Raw genomic sequence first — 18,655 nt, forward strand, 5'->3', positions numbered from 1 at the left:
GTAAGTCTCTCTCACTGTTCTGTTCCCTGTCAAAAGGAACTGCGTGTTGTGTATATGAAGGGCCTTTAGATATCATCTTCAAAAGTGCTGGGCACACACAATTGTAACTGTATTCAAGTTTCAGTGCCTGGGAGCAGCACTTAAATAAAACCCCAAAACAAACCCCCAAGCATTTTGGTTGGGTTGAGGCAAGGGAATCCCTCTGGCCTGTGTTGGACAGGAAGTTGTGGTGGTTCCTTATGGCTTTACCGTATATAAATTATGTGCCTAAAATGTTTCACAGGCATAGTGAAAGATGGAGTTTAAAACTGAAATTGTGTATGAGTTGTGTATTGCCTATAGCATTTACGTCAGTTTACAAAATCTATTGGGCAGCAATGAGAATGTAGCTCTGACAGGGTTCAGCAATGCTTTTTCCTCTTTCAAACCAATTTTTATTAAGTAGTTTCCATAGGAGTTGTTACTTACATCTGATACATCACAAAACATGGAGTTTGAAGCAGAGGTGCATTTCCCTGCTCTGTTCCAAGCTGTTGCTGACACATCTGTCTTTACTTCTCCAGATCCCAGGAACTACTTCACTGGGGATGTCTGTCTTCAACCTTAGCAATGCAATTATGGGCAGTGGGATTTTGGGTCTTGCTTTTGCCTTGGCCAATACGGGAATTGTCCTTTTTCTGTAAGTATTCACGTGATGAATAGCTGATCTCTGTGGAGTTTCACTGTGTTTAAAGAATGTGTGCACTGTCAGCAAGCGGAGGGATTTATAGTCCATCTGTAATGAAGTACAGCATTCAAACCTGAAAATATTAGCTACAAGTTTCAGACATTTTTTTTTCAGTCAAATATTTTTGAGGAAAAAGCCATTACTTGTAATGCTAGGGAAAATTAACTCCATATTATTTACTACAGACCTAGATGGGGATTTTTCCTGTGCTCCGCAAGCTATGCATACATCAGAAATATTCAGTAGTAATAGCTGCAGTGGGTTAGTACCTTGTTCTTACTTATGTCACACGATCTCCAGAGCTTTCTTCAGAGTGCGGTGCAATAAACACTCTTTTAAAAAACAAGAATATTTATATTCCTTTATAAGTTACATACAGTATTTTCATCTCACTCACACAGTTTCTTCATTTTTTTTAGGTGAGTACTTGAGAGCCAACATAAATATAGCCAAGATTTTGGTATAGAAAAGAGTTGAGGCAGAGTACTTAACTGGCAAAAAAAAAAGGCTTTTTATAAAGGAGAATTAAATAGTTTAAAAATGAAACAGTGCCTTGAATGGCTAAGACACTTATTTTGGATCTCAGTATGAGACGTTTCATTGTGAAAAGTGATTGTTAAGAAATCAGTTGGGAATTGTGTGCAGATTTCAATGATAAATGTTCATTGAGGGAAGAAATACAATAATTTACAATATTTGAGAACTATTCAACAGGGTTACTGAGTTTACAGATTGCTCTAAAGAGGTGTCATTTCTTGAATGTCGAATCTAAAAATATAGAACTTTTGTCATTTCTTAGTATATAATGTGAGCCCTGTAGAAAGTAGTGTAGATAGCCAAAGTGGTATGTATTGCCATCTGCTCTGGGATTTTGTGCCAGAATAGCTTAGATCCATGATGCTAGCTTACAATTTGCTGTGGTTGGGTAAAATCTAGAAATAATCCAAGGAGTTAATCCATTTACATTAAGAATGTATGAAGTCTCATAATTGTGTTGTCACTAAGCTAGGCTGTAAAATATCTGGATTGTAATTTACATCTTTCTTTAGCAGAGTGACTCAGTTTATTTTATTTTTGCTGCATTTTTTACCCAGTACTCCAATCCATATGTGATAGTCCACCCATGCTCTGATAAGCACATCTCTGTGGGTACAAACTGGTGGTTGCAAAAACTGCTGTAAGGAGAGAAAAGAAAAGTTATGTCTTTTCAGCCTTGTTACCTCTTCTGTGATAATAGTGTCTCAGCCAAGGAGCAGTCTCAATTTCTCCTTACTGCTTTAGTTTTCTATAAGCTCATCTTCTTCTCATTCTTTCAGCAGTTTTTCATGAGAGTAAAGTGAAATGTGTTGTTCTAAAGGATGTAAAAAGGCAGTTTCTTTTAAGTGAAGTAGATCAGACCAGTGATGTGAACACCAGAGAAACTTCTAACAATGTGTGATGGTGACTGAGCTCGACCCGAGTAGTGAGTATGTAGATCTGTACCAACACACTGTGCAAAAAACTGCCAAACTGAATGTAGAGATTTCATAGAGTAAATAACAGCATTACTCTCTGTGGAATTAACTGTGTGTGTTCAAAAGTGGATAATTGTTTTTGTTAGCTTTATAATGCCTTTAGATCTGTTGGCTTTGAGATATAGCAGCCAACTGAGATCACAGGTAAGGAAGCTAGCAGGACCCAACTGAGCAGGCTAGCAGAGCTTTCCCCTTTGAAGCCTGAAGATGCAGGATCCTAACATGGTGTCTGTAGTTATGCTTGAAAGTTGAACTGCTTTAAATGTTCTTTTATCTTACAATAATCTTAGAGTTAAACCTAGTCTATTAGTGTTAGATTTTTTCTTACACTCTCATCCCATACATTTTTCCTATAAGTGTATAGTTCTGCTGTTGCTGTCACAGGTAGATCATTTCTGCTTTCACTGCTTTTTGCACATGAGAAAGCACTTAAATTCACTGCGTTTGAGTAGCACAGTTCTGGAAAGTCTATCCCATATTGGCATGCACCATCCCTGAAAAGTAGAAAGCAGAGGCAGAAAAATTAAGGGAGAATTTTCAGCACTGACAAAGCAGACCCACCCTGATTTCCATTCTCACAGCTTTTGGGCTCTCGCAGTATGAAGTGCACACTGCCATGAACACCTGGATCACTTCATATCTTATATCCTTAGCATAAGACATGCAAAATAAACATGGCAATGTTTATGTCCTATTTGCAGAACTTAGTGCCATAACAAAGCATCATAGTGTCTAGGCAAAACTACTGAGGTAGGAACTCAGAGGAGCTTAATCCCAGCATTGGTGATTACTACAGCCTAGACCAAAAGAGAACATAATTTCCTGTATGCCAAAGAAGAGAAAACTTTGCTGCCAAAAGATGGCACAAAAAGTTTCAGAAATTAGAGATGAGCCAGGCCACCTAGGAATTGCAAGAGCAGTTGTTGCTGCTTGTGGTTTCATCCTGGAGAGCCAGGTCCAAGAGTGATGGATCATGTTGCTGAGACATGTAGGCCAGCCATGCACAAGGTGCCTTCAGCCTGCATTTAGTCCAGCACTGCATATGATCGGAAAAACCCTGCTGAGGCAGAGGAGCTTGTTAGAAGAGGTATAGATTGAGACTACAGCTGAAGTTTCACACTGCTTCCTGCAGCCGATTCTGTTAGTTTTGGCTGAAAGGACTCATGAAGCTGCAGCCTAACTCCTCCAGAAGTTTAGGGCAGCTGGCAGACCAGCCCTCTAGGAGGCTGTAGGGTAGCAAACCCCATGCTCTTTTTTCCTCTGCACCCAGTACCTTATGAGGGTTCAGAACTGCTCTGTGAAATAATTCAGGTGACTTCATGAGCCTCACAGCTTTTCTAGCCCCAAAACCTGGGACTTCACAGCAGGCTGGAGGCAGCGTAGAATTCAGTTGACCTGGTAAATGTGGTATCTGGGAGAAAACAGCAGTGGCATCACAGGAACGGTTTGTTCTTCCCAACACTGTATCAATCCTCTGGCCTAAACTGTTTATTCTTTTGCAGGGAAGTGATTTTTGCATCTGCCGTTTGCTTGCACAGCTACCAGCACTTCTTTAAAAGCAGGCAAAACAAAGAGTAGGGGAGTGCTTTTGGGACTGTAGTGCAAGTTCCCTGTTTCTGTTTTGAATTTGTGCAGAGTGAGTGGCATGGACATTTTCATTCCTTTCCAAGGGGTGGTTCTGGCACAAATATTCCTGTCCATACCACAGTCCTAACACAAACAAGTTTTTCATACAGTGCTAATGAAAATGCCAAGTGTCTGTAAGAACCCTATGGGGAGCTAAGGACAACAGATCAGATAAATACCTGGCTGCTTGGGAGTGTTATTTTTTCCGCTGCAAAGGCTCTGTGAACTCAGTGCTTGAAAAACAGGAGCTTTTAATATTAAGACAGACTGGATGCTGGCATGCAGAGCTGGAGCCATTTGAGGCTGGGATTGAGTCAGCCCCAGCAGCTGAGCACAGGGGCTGAGCGCAGTGTCTGCAGGCAGACAGGGGCGGAACAGCTCAGCAGGGAACCCAGGCAGGAGGAGGGCTTAGCAAATCTGTAAAAAATGGAGCAGAGTGATCTCAGCCAGTACAATCTCCCTTCCCTTCTCCACCTTCTCAAGGAGAAACAGCCTTGGGGCTGTACAAAGAATGCGTTGTTATTGTCAACCATCATTCTTTCTTGGCAAAAGAGCAGTTCCTTCTATCACCTCTTTATGTTTCTCCCTGCTCCTCTGGCCCCAAGGAACTTGTGGGTCATTATTTGGCACTAAAGTATTTCCAGTCTAAACTAATAAAAAAGTGACGGGAGGAGGCTTCTCATCCTGTTCTTTCTATATATTCATATGAAAAAGATGTGTTGCTGCCTATCTATGGCAGCAGCTTGTTTTCTGTTAAATTTTAGTCTTGTTTTCCTCAGTGTCCGGAGGGTAGTTGTCATAATAAAGAGAGGAATTGCCAGCAGATTGTCAGAATGCTTTTCACACACATCATGAAAACATCATCAGGTCTTTGTGTGTCAGTGTTGGAGGGGAAGGCACACATGGTGTTTGACTTAAAGACATTGAGCAATGAGAAAATGTGCTTTTATGCACTTAGCCCCCAGCACTGACTAATTATCATTTGTGGCAGCAAGTTCCCTACACAAACAGTTTGGTCACTACTTCCTGCAATTCTTCTATGTGAAGTTAAATTATGGATCATGTCAGACCAGGACTGACATCAGTGAGGGAACAATAGCCCCCACCTGGACAAAGTAAAGCCTTTGGTTGCTGCCTTTATTCCCAAGGGAGGGCAGTCAAGCCTTAACTTCCCTCTCCTTGGGCACTGTGAGGCACATAAAAAGCAATTTGTGCATGTTACCCTTTGGAGGTAACATATGAAATGTGTCCTGGGAAAAGATGTTTCCATTTGTTATGGGAGTCCTTAAATATGGGTCTTTCCTCAATTTTTACTCTGCTTCCAAAATAAAAAAGTTTAGAGTGCATGTTGAACGACATACCTGACTCACTTGTGCTCTGATTAAAATCTTCATTTCTGTCTGATAAGAGATCTTTACTCTTGCTTTTTTCAGTATGGGGAGGTGTAACTCAGCTGCACTCTGTGGCTCCGCTAAGTTTTATTTGGTTGAATCCCTCTACATGTGGGGTCTTCTACCTCCATGGTGGAACTGCAAACAGCATGTGAATCACATGTATTTTAGGGCTTTTTGCATGGTCAGAAGAATAAAAAAATTGTCTTGGAGTCAATAGGAATATGACCTGACATGAAATATTGAAATGTTAGACTTCATCTCTTATGGTAAGCTTTATTTTCCATTCTTTCGTAGGCTGCTTTTGATTTCAGTCACGCTGCTGTCTATTTATTCAATACATCTCCTGTTGGTGTGTTCAAAGGAAACAGGTAATCTAAGATGTTTTACCATTTCAGTAGAATTGTAAAAACCAAGAGGTGAAAAGTGTTCAAATGAAGCCAGGTGCTTTCTGTAAGGTGGAGTTTTTGTCACTTTGCTGACATGATAGGAAGGCCTGACAAATTTGGGTCAAACGCCCAGAATTAACAAGAATTTGTGTCATGACAATGGAGAAGAGCATCACTATAAAGAAAAAAACTTATGACAAAGAGTGAATTCTGCTGCCTGGAAATGTTGTCTTCAGTGAGCTAGAAGGAACAGCTCGTATAGTTTCTTTGCATTACAAAGTGAATTACAAATGAAACATAGTGAACCTTCAAACTGCCACAGCCAGTGATGAAGAATGCATGAAAATACAGTTTGTCCTTAATGGTTAGTGTGAAATTCCTGATAGCCTTTGTGGCGTAGTAGTAGTTTTCCTAGAATAAAATAGAAGGGAACAGTTCCTTCGCAGAGAGAAGTGTATTTGTAACACAGATACACTATCTAAACACAGAAATTAGAAGTTACCTACAATGTTAAATGTCGCTGTGCTCTGAAAGCCGAGTCTCTTTCCTTGTAAACAATCTCTGAAGCCGTATTTTTAAAATTATCTGTGCACGAGAACACTATAATATATAAATACGCAATTTGATCACACAAGTTACTGTTCTAGCATGTATAATGTCACCAATTGCCTATTTAAACTCAATGTGGACGCATTTGTGCCGTGTTAGTTCCCAAAATCTGAGCCCTGTTTTCTATGTTGCTGGTACATTTATGCTCAAACTTATTTTTTATACAAGCTTCAAAGCAGAAATGCCAGCTGTAAGGAAATATAGAGAAAACCAAACAATGGAATGCATTTTAAAAATCATCTGCCCAGTGTAACATCTGCAGTATTTCTCTTTTGGTTCTAACGTATCTCATGATCTTCACAATGCCCAGTCTTTTTCTCAGCCTAATTCGCAGACAAGGAAAAAAACCATTTAACAGAAACACAAACCAATTAATAGGGGAGTTTCTTAAACTTGATGGTTACTTAAAAAGAAATCTTAGTTATAATTTACACCTTTCTCTGGTTTTACCAAAACTATACCACACTGAGAACTCACAAGTTAGGGCTTTGTCATTAGAAGTTGTAAATGATCCTGTTAAACAATGGCTGTCCTCATTTGGATCGTTCAGGGAAAGCAAGTGGAATTGCATAATGGCAGTTCTGTGTCTGTGATGGCCAGGCTGCCAGTGCTGACTTGTGGGTCCTGCTGTACCGGGTTTTGTCTGGAGAGGAGGCTTTCTATGTCATTCTCATTGCAGGCACAAATCTATGCCAGGATGGGGATAGCAGAAGGAAATGTCACTAGGGGTATAGACAGACTCATTAAAGGAGTGCAATAGTCTCATTAAGAGCTTCTGTTTCAAAAGTGACTGGTAACCAATGATAACATTTATAGAAGTCAAGAAAACATATAAGTTTCAGCCCTAGAAATTACAAGAGAGCTCCCTTTTTACTTGCAATGGGCAGTTTGGGCTACACAGATGGCTGGTTAGCTGAAAAGAAATCATAAGTGTTTCAACTCAGCAGCTTTCAATGGTGTATTTGTTACCTTTCTCCTCTTTTCTTTTCATGCAGGGTGCATGGTGTATGAAAAGCTTGGTGAGCAGATCTTTGGTACCCCAGGCAAAATGATTGTCTTTGGCTCTACATCTCTTCAGAACGTTGGAGGTAAAGGAAATGAGGAATATTAGAAAACAAAGCCCAGGAATATCTCAATAATGTTACAGCTACCAACCAGTCAGGTTCCTTCTTCTCCCCACGACATCTTGGGATCTTCATGCTCCTCAAGATAGCTTTGCATGCAGCCTTTGCATGCAGCCTTTTGAAAATGCTGTAGTTTTACAGTCAGTCATAGTTCAGGGTCTTCTATCATCAGACAGCACTGTGGGAGAAGGTTCACGATGCTTCTCAGTACTTGTTCCACAAAATACTTTATCCATTTTGTAAACCAATCTTCTTCTTCCTCCAGCAATGTTGAGCTATCTCTTCATAGTCAAAAATGAGCTGCCTTCTGCCATAAAGTTTCTAATGGGAAAAGAAGAAACTTTTTCGTAAGTTGAATTAATTTTGATCCTTAGACTGTAGAATTTAACGTTGTGTAGTTAAGTTTAAGCATATGTTTACAAAAGCTCTTAAGTATTGGATATCCTTTAGGTTTGTCAAAGTAGATTTTCACAGGAGTCTCTCAGGGGGTTCATAAAAACCAAGACAATTTTGGGAAGGAAAAGATGGATAGGAAATGCAAGTTAGTTAGCTGCTGTTTTTACACACTAGATTTTTATGAAGAATGGTGATTTATACAAAGCTCTTATCATAGAATCCAATATTTTATAGTGTTAGGCAACACTTGAAAATATTGGGAGCAATGCAAGTTAAAGATATTACGTGTTTCCCCGCGTTCTCAGCATCTTGCAGAATTTTGTCCCTGGAACATTGTCCGTAGTGTGAAATTCTTCAATACTAGCATATGACAACTGCAGAATATTAGATTTCTGCCACTTATCATTCCTGGAATTCACCAGTTTCTTTAATAGAGGGATGGCATCGTTTTATAGTGGTAAATATCCCACACGCTAGGTTATATGGTGTGCTGTAGTGCACAAGAAAGTGGTAGAGACTCCATTCCTCCTCAAGCTGTCATACTAAACTGGACCAAGCAATGGAAATAGGTCATCAGAACATCGCTAACACTGTCCCTTCTCCTCTTTCTTGCTTTCCAGCAGTATTTAAAGCACTTTGCTAGAGGAGATACAGTCTTGGACTGGCCAGTTGCATGCCAGCCCTCAGGAGCCTGGTTTGCCACTCCAGTCAAATGCCTGGGTGGTTTCCCAAATGAATTGTGGTGCCCCTCCCTGCTCCACTGTGCCGTATGTGTGAACCTTTGCACAATCTTTCGTCATCCTGACACGGTGGCTTATATCAGGTCACACAGGTGGTTGTTCTGCCTCTCAGTCCCACTCACTGATCCCAGCATTAGGGTGATATTTTGACTAGTGACTATGAAAATCTGCCATACCTGAGTCAGACCAGTGCTCTGTTTCAAGGGCTGGATACTTTAAGAGTCTGCAAAATTGAGATGTGACCCCTTCTCTCCTTTCATAGGAACTTGTAGGGTAAGAAGACCAAAGATAGTTCTGTAAGTACAGCAGTCAAAGAGGGTGACTGAAGGGAAAACCAGAGAGTGTTTAAGGTATGCTCATGATATGGTTTTTTAAATGTTTTATGCAGGGCATGGTACGTGGATGGACGGATTCTTGTTGTCGTAGTGACATTTGGCATAATCCTCCCTTTATGTCTCCTTAAGAACTTAGGTAAGATGAAAATGCCATTTTGGGCATCATGCCACTGACAGCCACATTGACAAAAAATAAGTTACTTTTCTATAAGCATCAAAATTTTTAGTGGTGAGGTATTGGACTTTGAAGTAAGATATATGCAGAGAATTGCATTTTCAAATGTGTTTGAATCCACAGAGATGCCAGTAGGTACACAATGTATTTTTTTAAAATCATGTAACAACATTTGGCATCAAAGTCCAGCTGGGATCTTCCTTTTGAGAAAATAACCCAAACTCAGCTGATGTGACTTGTATCAGGGAATCTGTGTCACATTCTGATTGCAACTGCACACTTTCATGTATTTTTCAATTATCACAACCTCTTTCAAAAGTAAAATTAGTTAAACTGATGTACAGGTGACCCTGAGGAAGTCAGATGGGTCAGAGCAAGGCTCAGACCTGACCAAAAGCTAGGAGACTTGTTATGTGGGAGATTCCCAACATGGGAGACTTCCACACCAATAGGACGTGTTTTTGTCCTGCCCAGAAGCTCACAATGCATATTAAATGTATAACACATTTGAACTTTTCATGAAGAAGCAAAAGGAAGTAAAAGCCAAGATAGACTAATAAAATTATTTTGTGTAAGATTTCCTTTTAATTTCTTTCAGGGTATCTTGGCTATACCAGTGGATTTTCATTAAGCTGCATGGTATTTTTCCTGGTAGTGGTAAGTTCAGCTTGCATTCTTTGTTGGATGAGTCTTAGAACCATAGAATCATTAAGGTTGGAAAAGACCTTTAAAACCATCAAGTCCAACTGTCAACCTAGCACAACAAGTTCACCACTAAACCATGTCCTCAAGTGAAGTAGGCACACATTTTTTGAACACTTCCAGGGATGGTGACTCCACCACTTCCCTGGACACTCTTTTCCAATACTTTACAACCCTTTCCATGAAAAAAATTTTCTAATATTCAATCTATAACTCCCCTGGTGCAACTTGGGGCCATTTCTTCTTGTCCTGTCAATTGTTACCTGGGAGAAGAGACTGACACCGACCTCCTACAACCTCCTTTCAGGTAGTTGCAGAGTGATAAGGTCTCCTCTGAGCCTCCTTTTCTCTGGGCTAAATAACTGCAGTTACCTCAGCAGCTTCTCGTATGACTTACTCCCCAGACCTTTCACCGCTGTTCTTGTCCTTCTCTGGACTCACTTCAGTACCTCAGTGTCTTTTTTGTAGTGAGGAGCCAAGAACTGGACACAGTACTCGAGATGTGGCCTGATCAGTGCCAAGTACAAGGGGAATGATCACTTCCCTAGTCCTGCTGGCCACACTATTTATGATACAGGCCAGGATACTCACAATTTCACTGATATTTTAATTTTAATTTACTTTTTTTTATTATTTTAGCAATTAGCTATCTTCCATTCTTATTCTAGGTTATTTACAAGAAGTTTCAAATTTCCTGTGGTGTACCAGAACTAAATGCAACATCTATCCTATCAAATAGCTCAGCACATGAACATATGTGTAAGCCAAAGTATGTTATCTTTAATTCCAAGGTATGTTTCTTTTTATAATACTTATTTTTAATTCACATAATATGTGCACCTACACCCCATGTTCTTAATCCGAACATAGGGCCTGATTCTCCATGCTTCCATTTGTGATCCAATGGTGAATGCACAATGGGTCTCCTTGCCCGGTCTTGCGGAGATGCCATGATGAATGTACCTTGCAGTCTTGTCCTGCCCTGGTAGTAGATATGCTAAGGCTATGAACCTGAGCTACCACTGGACAATTAATGCTTTCTTCAGGAGATTTTTCCTTTCCACTGCTTCTTACTATCCGTACTACAACTGTGCCTTCAGACTCTTGTTCAGCAGAAGCTGAGTAAGCCACACATGCATCCAAAGCCCAAAAGTAATCTCTGTCCTTTTGCAGAAAAACCACTTCTTTGTGACAGGGTACATGTTTCTGTAGCCATGTGGTCAACTGGACTGCAAAAAGGATACAGTTGGAAGTTAGTCCAGCAAAAATTTGGTTGCCTTTCAGTCAGATGCTTCCCTCTGTCACCACACAGCTGCAAAAGAAGTTGGTCTAAGAGAATGTGAGAGCTCTGGGAGCAGAAGGATGGCTCCTGTCAGCTGTGCTGGGATGCAGTGCTCCCAGTGGAACAGCCCCCTATCCAGCAGGGCATGGTCCTCAGGGCCTTACAGTTGCATTCATAGACAATGCACATGTGTAGCAGAGGCATGCAAAAATTAATTTTTTTAAAATTCAGTCTACCAGCTTCAGTTGAAGAAGCCAATCCAAGCACTGTTCTTTGGTTGGGGGAAACCGTCACCCCAGATACAGTGTGATGGAACAAGAATTAGTTAATTTGGTGTGCGATAGCAGCTTAAGTGTAGGTATTCCAGATAGTATGGAAGGGCACCTTCTTCTACAGTCAGTCTCAGCATTTGCCTCAGAGCCAGTGGAGTCACATCAGAAGGATCAGTCCATTTGAAGTAGGCACCTGGAGCTGATATTCTGAGGTTTGCCCTCAGGGCCAACAGTTTGCCAATCATTTTAGCAACTTCGGTGTGTGAGAGGAGAGACAGGACAGTTTCACAGAATCAGAGGATAACCGAGGTTGGCAGAGACCACTGGAGGTCACCTGGTCCAAACCCCATGCTGAAGCAGGGCCACCCAGGACTGTGTCCAGGCAACTTCTGAATATCTCTACAGATGGAGACACCACAGCAGCAATGTGCTATGAGTGAGCGAGAGGAGGTCACAAAGGCCTGGGCAAGGAAGGACCACTGAAGAGCAGCCAGTGCATTTACTGAATCTGCCAGGCCTGGGCTGTATCACAGAACAGCTTCTGTGGGAAGGGGATGCCTGTGACCAGCACAAGATCTCAGAGGGTGGGACAGAGCTGCATGTAGGGATGGACTCATTTTGTCCTTGCAGATTCACGTTACCTCTGCTCATACCCGTTCCCTAATGGAGAATGGAAGTGCTTGGGCACTGATCATTTGTGAAATTTGACTGAGGACTGAAATCCCTTAGTGGAGAAAGCTCTTAGTGGAGAAAGGGGTGAGGTACCCCTCAGAGGCCTCCTGCACTTCCTGGTGACATAATGGTCTTTCTCTTTCCCCAAAGAAAAGCATGCTCCCTCCAAAGCCCTCCTAGTCCTTTTGTTGGCCTGGGAAATTAAGGGATTCAGTCTGGTACATTGAAATATCCATTTATTTGTAAGTTCTGCATTCCTGTTCTCTTTTCTTACAGTCTGGATACGGGCTTCCTCTTCAGGACCTCAGCCTTAGCACCACGGGTGCGCACCCCTCTCCATGCCAAGGCAGGGTAGCGTAGCGGTGACCCGCCATATGTCCCTTTTACGCGTGACACTGTGCTAGTAACCGTGGCAGTAGCTGGGCAGGGAGACCCATCCCAGGGAGCAAAACCAGCAGCAGTGTGGCATCCAGAGCTGCGCTCTACAAGCACAGTCAGGGCTGCACTTGCGCCACCAATGCGAAGACTTTGTCCTCAGGTTGAAAGCGCGCTGCTTTCCGTATTTCATTAAATACGTGCTAATTGACAGGTCTTCTGCCTTCTCAGAAGGGCTCTCAATGTTCAGTTGAAGAATTCAAAAAGCTGGGAGCTGAGGTAGTTGAACATTTCTTCACACCACTGGAGGAAATACTACTTCTTAACTTCTTTTCTGAAATTCTCTCTGAACAGACCGTGTACGCTTTGCCCACCATTGCTTTTGCATTTGTGTGCCACCCGTCAGTCCTCCCGATTTACAGCGAACTTAAAGAGTAAGCCTTTCTCTTTCTTTTTTTTTCTTTTTTCTTTTTTTTTCCAGTTAATTGTTTTTAACCATTTTACATGGAAAATGTTAGCACAGAGGTGCTCTGAGTCATTCGTGCCACTCAGAGATGTGCTTTAACAACACCCAACAAGCCCGCGAGCATGGCTGTCAGCTAGGAAATCTGGCCATGCCGTGCTGCTGGGGTGGGGGCAAGGGAAGTAGAGAATAATGCAATACTTGTGAGTTTTCTCTGGAAGTACACAGCAGCCTGGGGAGAGCCAAGTTGTGCTGGTCATTATTTGGCAGAGGCGTGTGTTCCACTAATGGTGTTTGTTCCAGTGCAACTAAAAATCTGTTGCAGTACCAGGAAAATAAAAGTACTTTGCTTTGCTGGTACTGCTGTCTCACTGACACTTCTGGCTGGGACCAGTCCTGCTGTGACATCATTGGCAGCCCTGGGCAGCTACAGTGGGGTCCTGGGCCGCTGGGGAGCCCAGGAGGGAGATCAGAGTCAGGCAGACCCATGAGTGCCCTCGGGCCCCTGCCACTTGCTGGGTGCTTTAAATTTCAAGTGACTTTAGCAGGTTCACAGGTGCCTATTTAGGGCATCCTTGTGTGGATTTAAAAGTCTAAGTTTAGGCACCGGAGTGTAAATATTTTAGAACAAATATCTAAAGATGAAATGTTTACACTTTTACCTATTTTATAGGTCTGCATACATCCAGTATTTTCTACCCATGGCAACACAAATGTTTCTCTACAGTCATTCAGAATGTTTCTGGGTTCTTTTCCTCTCTGTATAATTTTATGCTTCTCTCATTTTGACCTTTTAATTTAATTATTGGAGTGTTTCAGGGCCGTCCTCTCTCCACAGGGCTTCACTCTGTTTAAGCAGGTTTGGCCATGAAGCAGAGCCATAGGTTGGACCCACCATTTTTTGACTTAAGCCCCAAGTAGGGTCCTTTTCCCCAGTCCTTTTCTTCCTTGTGCAGCTGTCAATGAATTCATGTTTTATATGGAAATACATTAGTGAGTCTCCCCAGAAATACTGTGTTTATGCAAAGACTTAAAACATTTGAAACAGCTATTGAAAAATCCAGCCTAACCATTTCTATGTGTTCTTTTTCTGTTCTTTCTCCAGCCGTTCACAGAAAAAAATGCAGTTGGTTTCAAATATCTCATTTTTTGCCATGTTTCTGATGTACTTTATGACTGCCATATTTGGCTATTTGACTTTCTACGGTAAGTATGCAGTTCTTTATTGATCAGAGTTGAAAGGGGATACGTGTAAAATCAATAGTGTATCCCAGCTGGCAAGGACAGTCCCATCCACTTATATTAAAATACTATTCCAAATAATTTTCCTTAAAGTTTTCATATGGAAGATATAAGTCCTTTCTTCCTTTTCCCCTATGGATGAAAAGCACAACTGAAAGTACTATTTGCAAAAGGCATATTCAAAATATGAGGGAGAGATTTGTTTAACGGAATTGGGGATTAGCTGGGGCCCACTAAGATTGTGTTCCAAGGACCTCACCTGAATGACGTGTGCATTGGTAACGACTGAAGCATGCATACTTGCAAAAAATTAGTCAGATTTGAAAGCAGGTCCTAGGAAATGAGTAACAAATAGGCCATCACAGGTTTTTCACTTTTTTATTGACGTGTTTAGAGACAACAGACCAAATGTTTTCCCTGTGTCCCTAGAGCTGACCTCTTTAGGTCTTGGTTAAACAAACTGGCAGTGGGGAAGCTTTGAGTATTGTCCCAGCTCAGCTACCAAAGGATGGTTATTTCAGTGTTTGAGACTCACACCGTCTCTTTTCATGCATATCAATTCACTTAACAAATTATGTTGTGTCACTAAAGGATACAATATGTATGCCCTAAAGGCACAATTGTTAAGTAGAGTAGGATAAAACATGAATGTTGCCCAGGAAGTTATTCCCATGTTCCAGTATAATGAGAATGTTAGAAAGCAGTCTCTTCTTCCATGGACCATTAAGGGGTTACAAGACAGGTGACAAAGCTGATGTTTGCCCTTTACTTCAGTCACCATCAGTCTTCTCCACCCTATTCCAAGTGACCTTTTTGTTACAATCTCTTCATTTATGTTACTGTCCCTTGTAAGCCACCTATTGCAAGAGAAAGAAAATAACTAAATATGAAATGTGGCATTTTTTTTCTTTCAAAGGTTTACCTATCTCATATTTGTTTTCTCAGACTCTCATTCTAAGGCCTTGAGTATACATGCGCTGAAGTAATTTGAGGTCATCTGTTCTAATTTTCCCAATAAAACCACAAATAGGCTGCAAGTGACAACAGCATCAGCTGTTCTCATCCAACTGCTCCCATCTAATACATTTTCATAGAGATGTGTCAAATTAGCAGCCCCAGGGAGCAAGTGGGTGTAAATCAGCATGGACCCCTTCACTTTGGCAGGGAGGAGATTCTGATGTGATTGCCCCAGGGATCTGAGGAGGCAGATCCGTGGCGCTCCTCTCTGGGAATCTCCCACATCCCTCAAGGACGAGGGTCTGGAGTCCATGGAGGAGGTAGGGGCTGCGTCCTTCTGGCCCTCCTGAGGGGGAATGGTGGAGGAATCCCTGGGGTGTCTTGTGTGCGTCTTCCCACATCAGGCTCCCCAGCAATGAGAGCCCACAGACAGAAGCTGTGCAGCTCTGCTGGTGCTTCTGCAAGTGTCAGTGCCGTGACAGGCAGCAAAAAAGACACTGAGGGAATATAAAATTCCTCCACTTGGATCATTCTTCCCCTTGAGACTGACAAGACCTTACGTTTCATATGTTCACTTACAGTGTTCTTAACCCTCTTCTCTACCCTTACCTGGGTAAGAACAGTATTTTTATTGTGACCATTTCTTCTTTGCACCAATAGTACTTGTCTGTTTGCTGTGTTCTCAAAAGTGTTGCAGTGATGACTATATTTACATTGCAGAATTACAGAAAAGAGGTGTTTTTCTTCCCCTAAAAGGTCACAGTGTGGTTGGGCTCTGTGGTGTATCTAGCTGAAAGGAAAACAGACCTTCAACTGTAAGCCTTGCCCTTCACTTCCTACCTGGCTGCAGCCCGTGAGTGGTACAGAAGTTGCAGTCTGTGCTTGCAGGAGCAGAGTAAGCTCTGTGTCGCAGAAGCTGTGCATGTGCCCGGCTTGAAAACCCCACTCCTGATCTGCAGGGAGGTGGGAGAGCATTTTCTTTCTCCTGGTGGGGATTCAAGCACTGCATAGGTGGTGTTAACCTGTGGTCTCTACCCAGAAAGGTGCCCTGGGGGGAATGTAGGCATTTTGCCACAGGATAGATCCCTCTGCCTCCAGGAATACATGAGGTTTTACCAAGTGCCAAAGATGGTAAATCAGACGTGGCCGTTGAGTTCCCTTTAAGAGCTGTTATATTTTACCACCAGCTTTCTAAGATTAGCAGGCAGAAACAAAACATAAGCCTAAAAAGGGGCAGCAAGTATGTTTTGTGTCACGCTTAACAGCCCCCGCCTTAGGTTATTGCTCCTGGATATTTAAAACTTACAAAGCAAACATGTAGATCCCTCAGCAACTTGGTTTTCCTCTTGGTTAGTACACGCAGACCTGCTCTGCACTATTTATCACAGCTTCAAGGAAACATTTTGGCAGGAGGTTGTATTAAAATATTGCCAGCGCCTCCCCGTTAGGCACCCCCTGTGATTTGTCTTGGCTGCTGGGGCCGCCGGCTGGCGTGGAGCTGAGCTGCAGGCACTGCTGGCAGCCCTCAGAGGAGCTGCTGAGGGATTTCAGTGCAAATGTCAGTGTCCCACTGAGAGCTGACCCAAGATAGGCTTTGTTCTCGGTTGAGAACAGGGGCACTGCTTTTCACTGGTAGTTTATTTGCTGTTTAGACTAATTTAGTTCAAAACCTTGCAGTTTATATTAAGTTCAACCATTGCAGTGCATGTGTTTATTTTTATATCCTTTGAAACAAAAAAACAAAAAGTCCATGGAACTAATTAAAAATAGCTTATTTCACTTTACCTATTTTTGTATCTATGTATATATGTAAGCAAGCTTTTGTGTATGTCTCACTGTTGTCTTTCCTACAGTGAAAATTACCTTAGACTTAGGCACGTGCTGTCTTGAATTAAGATGCATTCCTAAATCAGGCCTCCAAAGGATTAATCTGGAATAATGGGATCATTAGGATTTTGTTCAAAGCGCTGTTTTAACTCAAGAATGTTTCATTCCGTACTCTTTTGTTTACAGATAAATCACTTGTTGTTCAAGAAGGCTGTTGTTAAACAATGATTTTTGTGAACTAATTGCCTGTTTGCCAGAACACTTACCTTACTGTCTTTTCCATAGAGAGTGTGCAGTCAGATCTGCTTCACAAATACCAGAGCAAAGATGACATCCTGATCCTGACCGTGCGCTTGGCTGTGATTGTGGCGGTGATACTCACTGTGCCGGTGCTGTTTTTCACTGTAAGTAAAACTTCTTGCACGGTTTGGAAGTTGGTAATAGCTGTACACAGCACGTTTCTTCAAACCACAGTCCAGCAGTTGCTGAGACCATAATGTTGCAGCTACTAAAAGAGCTTGAGCTTGGATCAGTTTTCTGCACACCAGACTCCCCCTTAAACTTTTCTGCATGGAGAAGTTCTTCATCCAGGAAATAAATAAATTGCTTTTGGTCTTAAACATATTTTAAATTGAATCCACAAGGGTTCTCTCTTCCTTCACATCACTTTATTGGAGGAGGCTCAGAGATGAAGTTAATTTTTAAGTGCAGAAGGATTCCAAAAGATACGTTAGAAAGAGAGGAATATCCTACTGCACATGCATGTTTAACTACAGTTCTGAAATAACAAATTGATTTTAAGGATTATTTCAGAGGACATTACATGAGACAATCTAAAATTTATGACAGATCTATGCAGCACTTGTCAGATGAAGAACCAGTTCAAATAAACATGGGAAGCTTTGCATTGGCTCATAGACTATTCCTGACAGAGAAATTTCTCTCTCTCTCCCTACAGGTGCGTTCATCATTATTTGAGATGGCCAGAAAAACAAAATTTGACTTAGGCCGTCATGTTTTGGTTACTTTTGTTCTTTTGGTTATCATCAACCTGTTAGTCATTTTTATCCCATCCATGAAGGATATTTTTGGAGTTGTAGGTACAGTATCCTGGTTTTGTACTACTAATAAAAGACGGTTGCTAATCAGCAACACAATAATTAGCTGTTGCTGGCAGTTAACAAAACTCATTTATTTGAATTTTACAGGGGTCACTTCTGCCAATATGCTGATTTTCATTCTTCCTTCATCGTTGTATTTAAAAATTACACAGCAGGATGGATCAAAGTTGACTCAGAGGATTTGGGTATGCATTCCATTCCCACCAATGCAACACTTCCGTTTTGTCATTCTGTATAATGTGCTACGTGCAAAGCACATCTAATCTGAACATAGATGTGAGCTTCTTTACATTACTTTCCCCCTGTGCTTCAGTTAGCTGGCAGCTGTGCTCGCCTTTCTCCTTGGCTTACCCTAGGGGTCTCCTAGTGGAGGGGCCATACCATGCACAGCATCTCATATTTTGGGAAGCCCTTCTCTGCGGGGTGAGGGACTCCCCTGGCTGGCAAGCAGCAGCCCTGCAAGCAGCAGTAGCTGTCAGTGGGGTGCAGAAACCCCTCCAGCCACCTCAGCAAACCTTTCAGCCCAGAAAGCTCTCTCTGTTTCTGTGAGTTGATCCAGAAAGTGTGCAAAGTGCTCCATTTGTGGTATTCCTCACAGTTTTCATGGACCAGAGTCAGACGTAGGGTGGTTCCACCAGAAGCAGCCAGCTGAAATGTTATGTTAGCCCTTTAGCATGCATGAGCAGATGGAAATGGGCCTTGGAAAGATTTCCTAT

General features: G+C 41.9%; 1 protein-coding gene across 1 annotated transcript in view; it reads left to right on the plus strand.

The window, feature by feature from the left end:
* SLC38A1 (solute carrier family 38 member 1) overlaps positions 1-18,655 on the plus strand; it is a 33,263-nt gene that overhangs the window by 7,783 nt on the left and 6,825 nt on the right. The window contains exons 3-14 of the mRNA XM_008926545.3: positions 564-679; positions 5,556-5,629; positions 7,252-7,344; positions 7,646-7,727; positions 8,905-8,987; positions 9,625-9,683; positions 10,397-10,519; positions 12,684-12,763; positions 13,898-13,998; positions 17,104-17,222; positions 17,777-17,918; positions 18,027-18,124. Of these exons, the coding sequence (XP_008924793.1) occupies positions 564-679; positions 5,556-5,629; positions 7,252-7,344; positions 7,646-7,727; positions 8,905-8,987; positions 9,625-9,683; positions 10,397-10,519; positions 12,684-12,763; positions 13,898-13,998; positions 17,104-17,222; positions 17,777-17,918; positions 18,027-18,124 (1,170 nt within the window). The remainder of the gene's footprint in view (positions 1-563; positions 680-5,555; positions 5,630-7,251; positions 7,345-7,645; positions 7,728-8,904; positions 8,988-9,624; positions 9,684-10,396; positions 10,520-12,683; positions 12,764-13,897; positions 13,999-17,103; positions 17,223-17,776; positions 17,919-18,026; positions 18,125-18,655) is intronic.

Source organism: Manacus vitellinus, unplaced genomic scaffold, assembly GCF_001715985.3.
Source record: "Manacus vitellinus isolate BGI_N305 unplaced genomic scaffold, ASM171598v3 scaffold_5_pilon, whole genome shotgun sequence".
Classification (NCBI taxonomy): domain Eukaryota; kingdom Metazoa; phylum Chordata; class Aves; order Passeriformes; family Pipridae; genus Manacus; species Manacus vitellinus.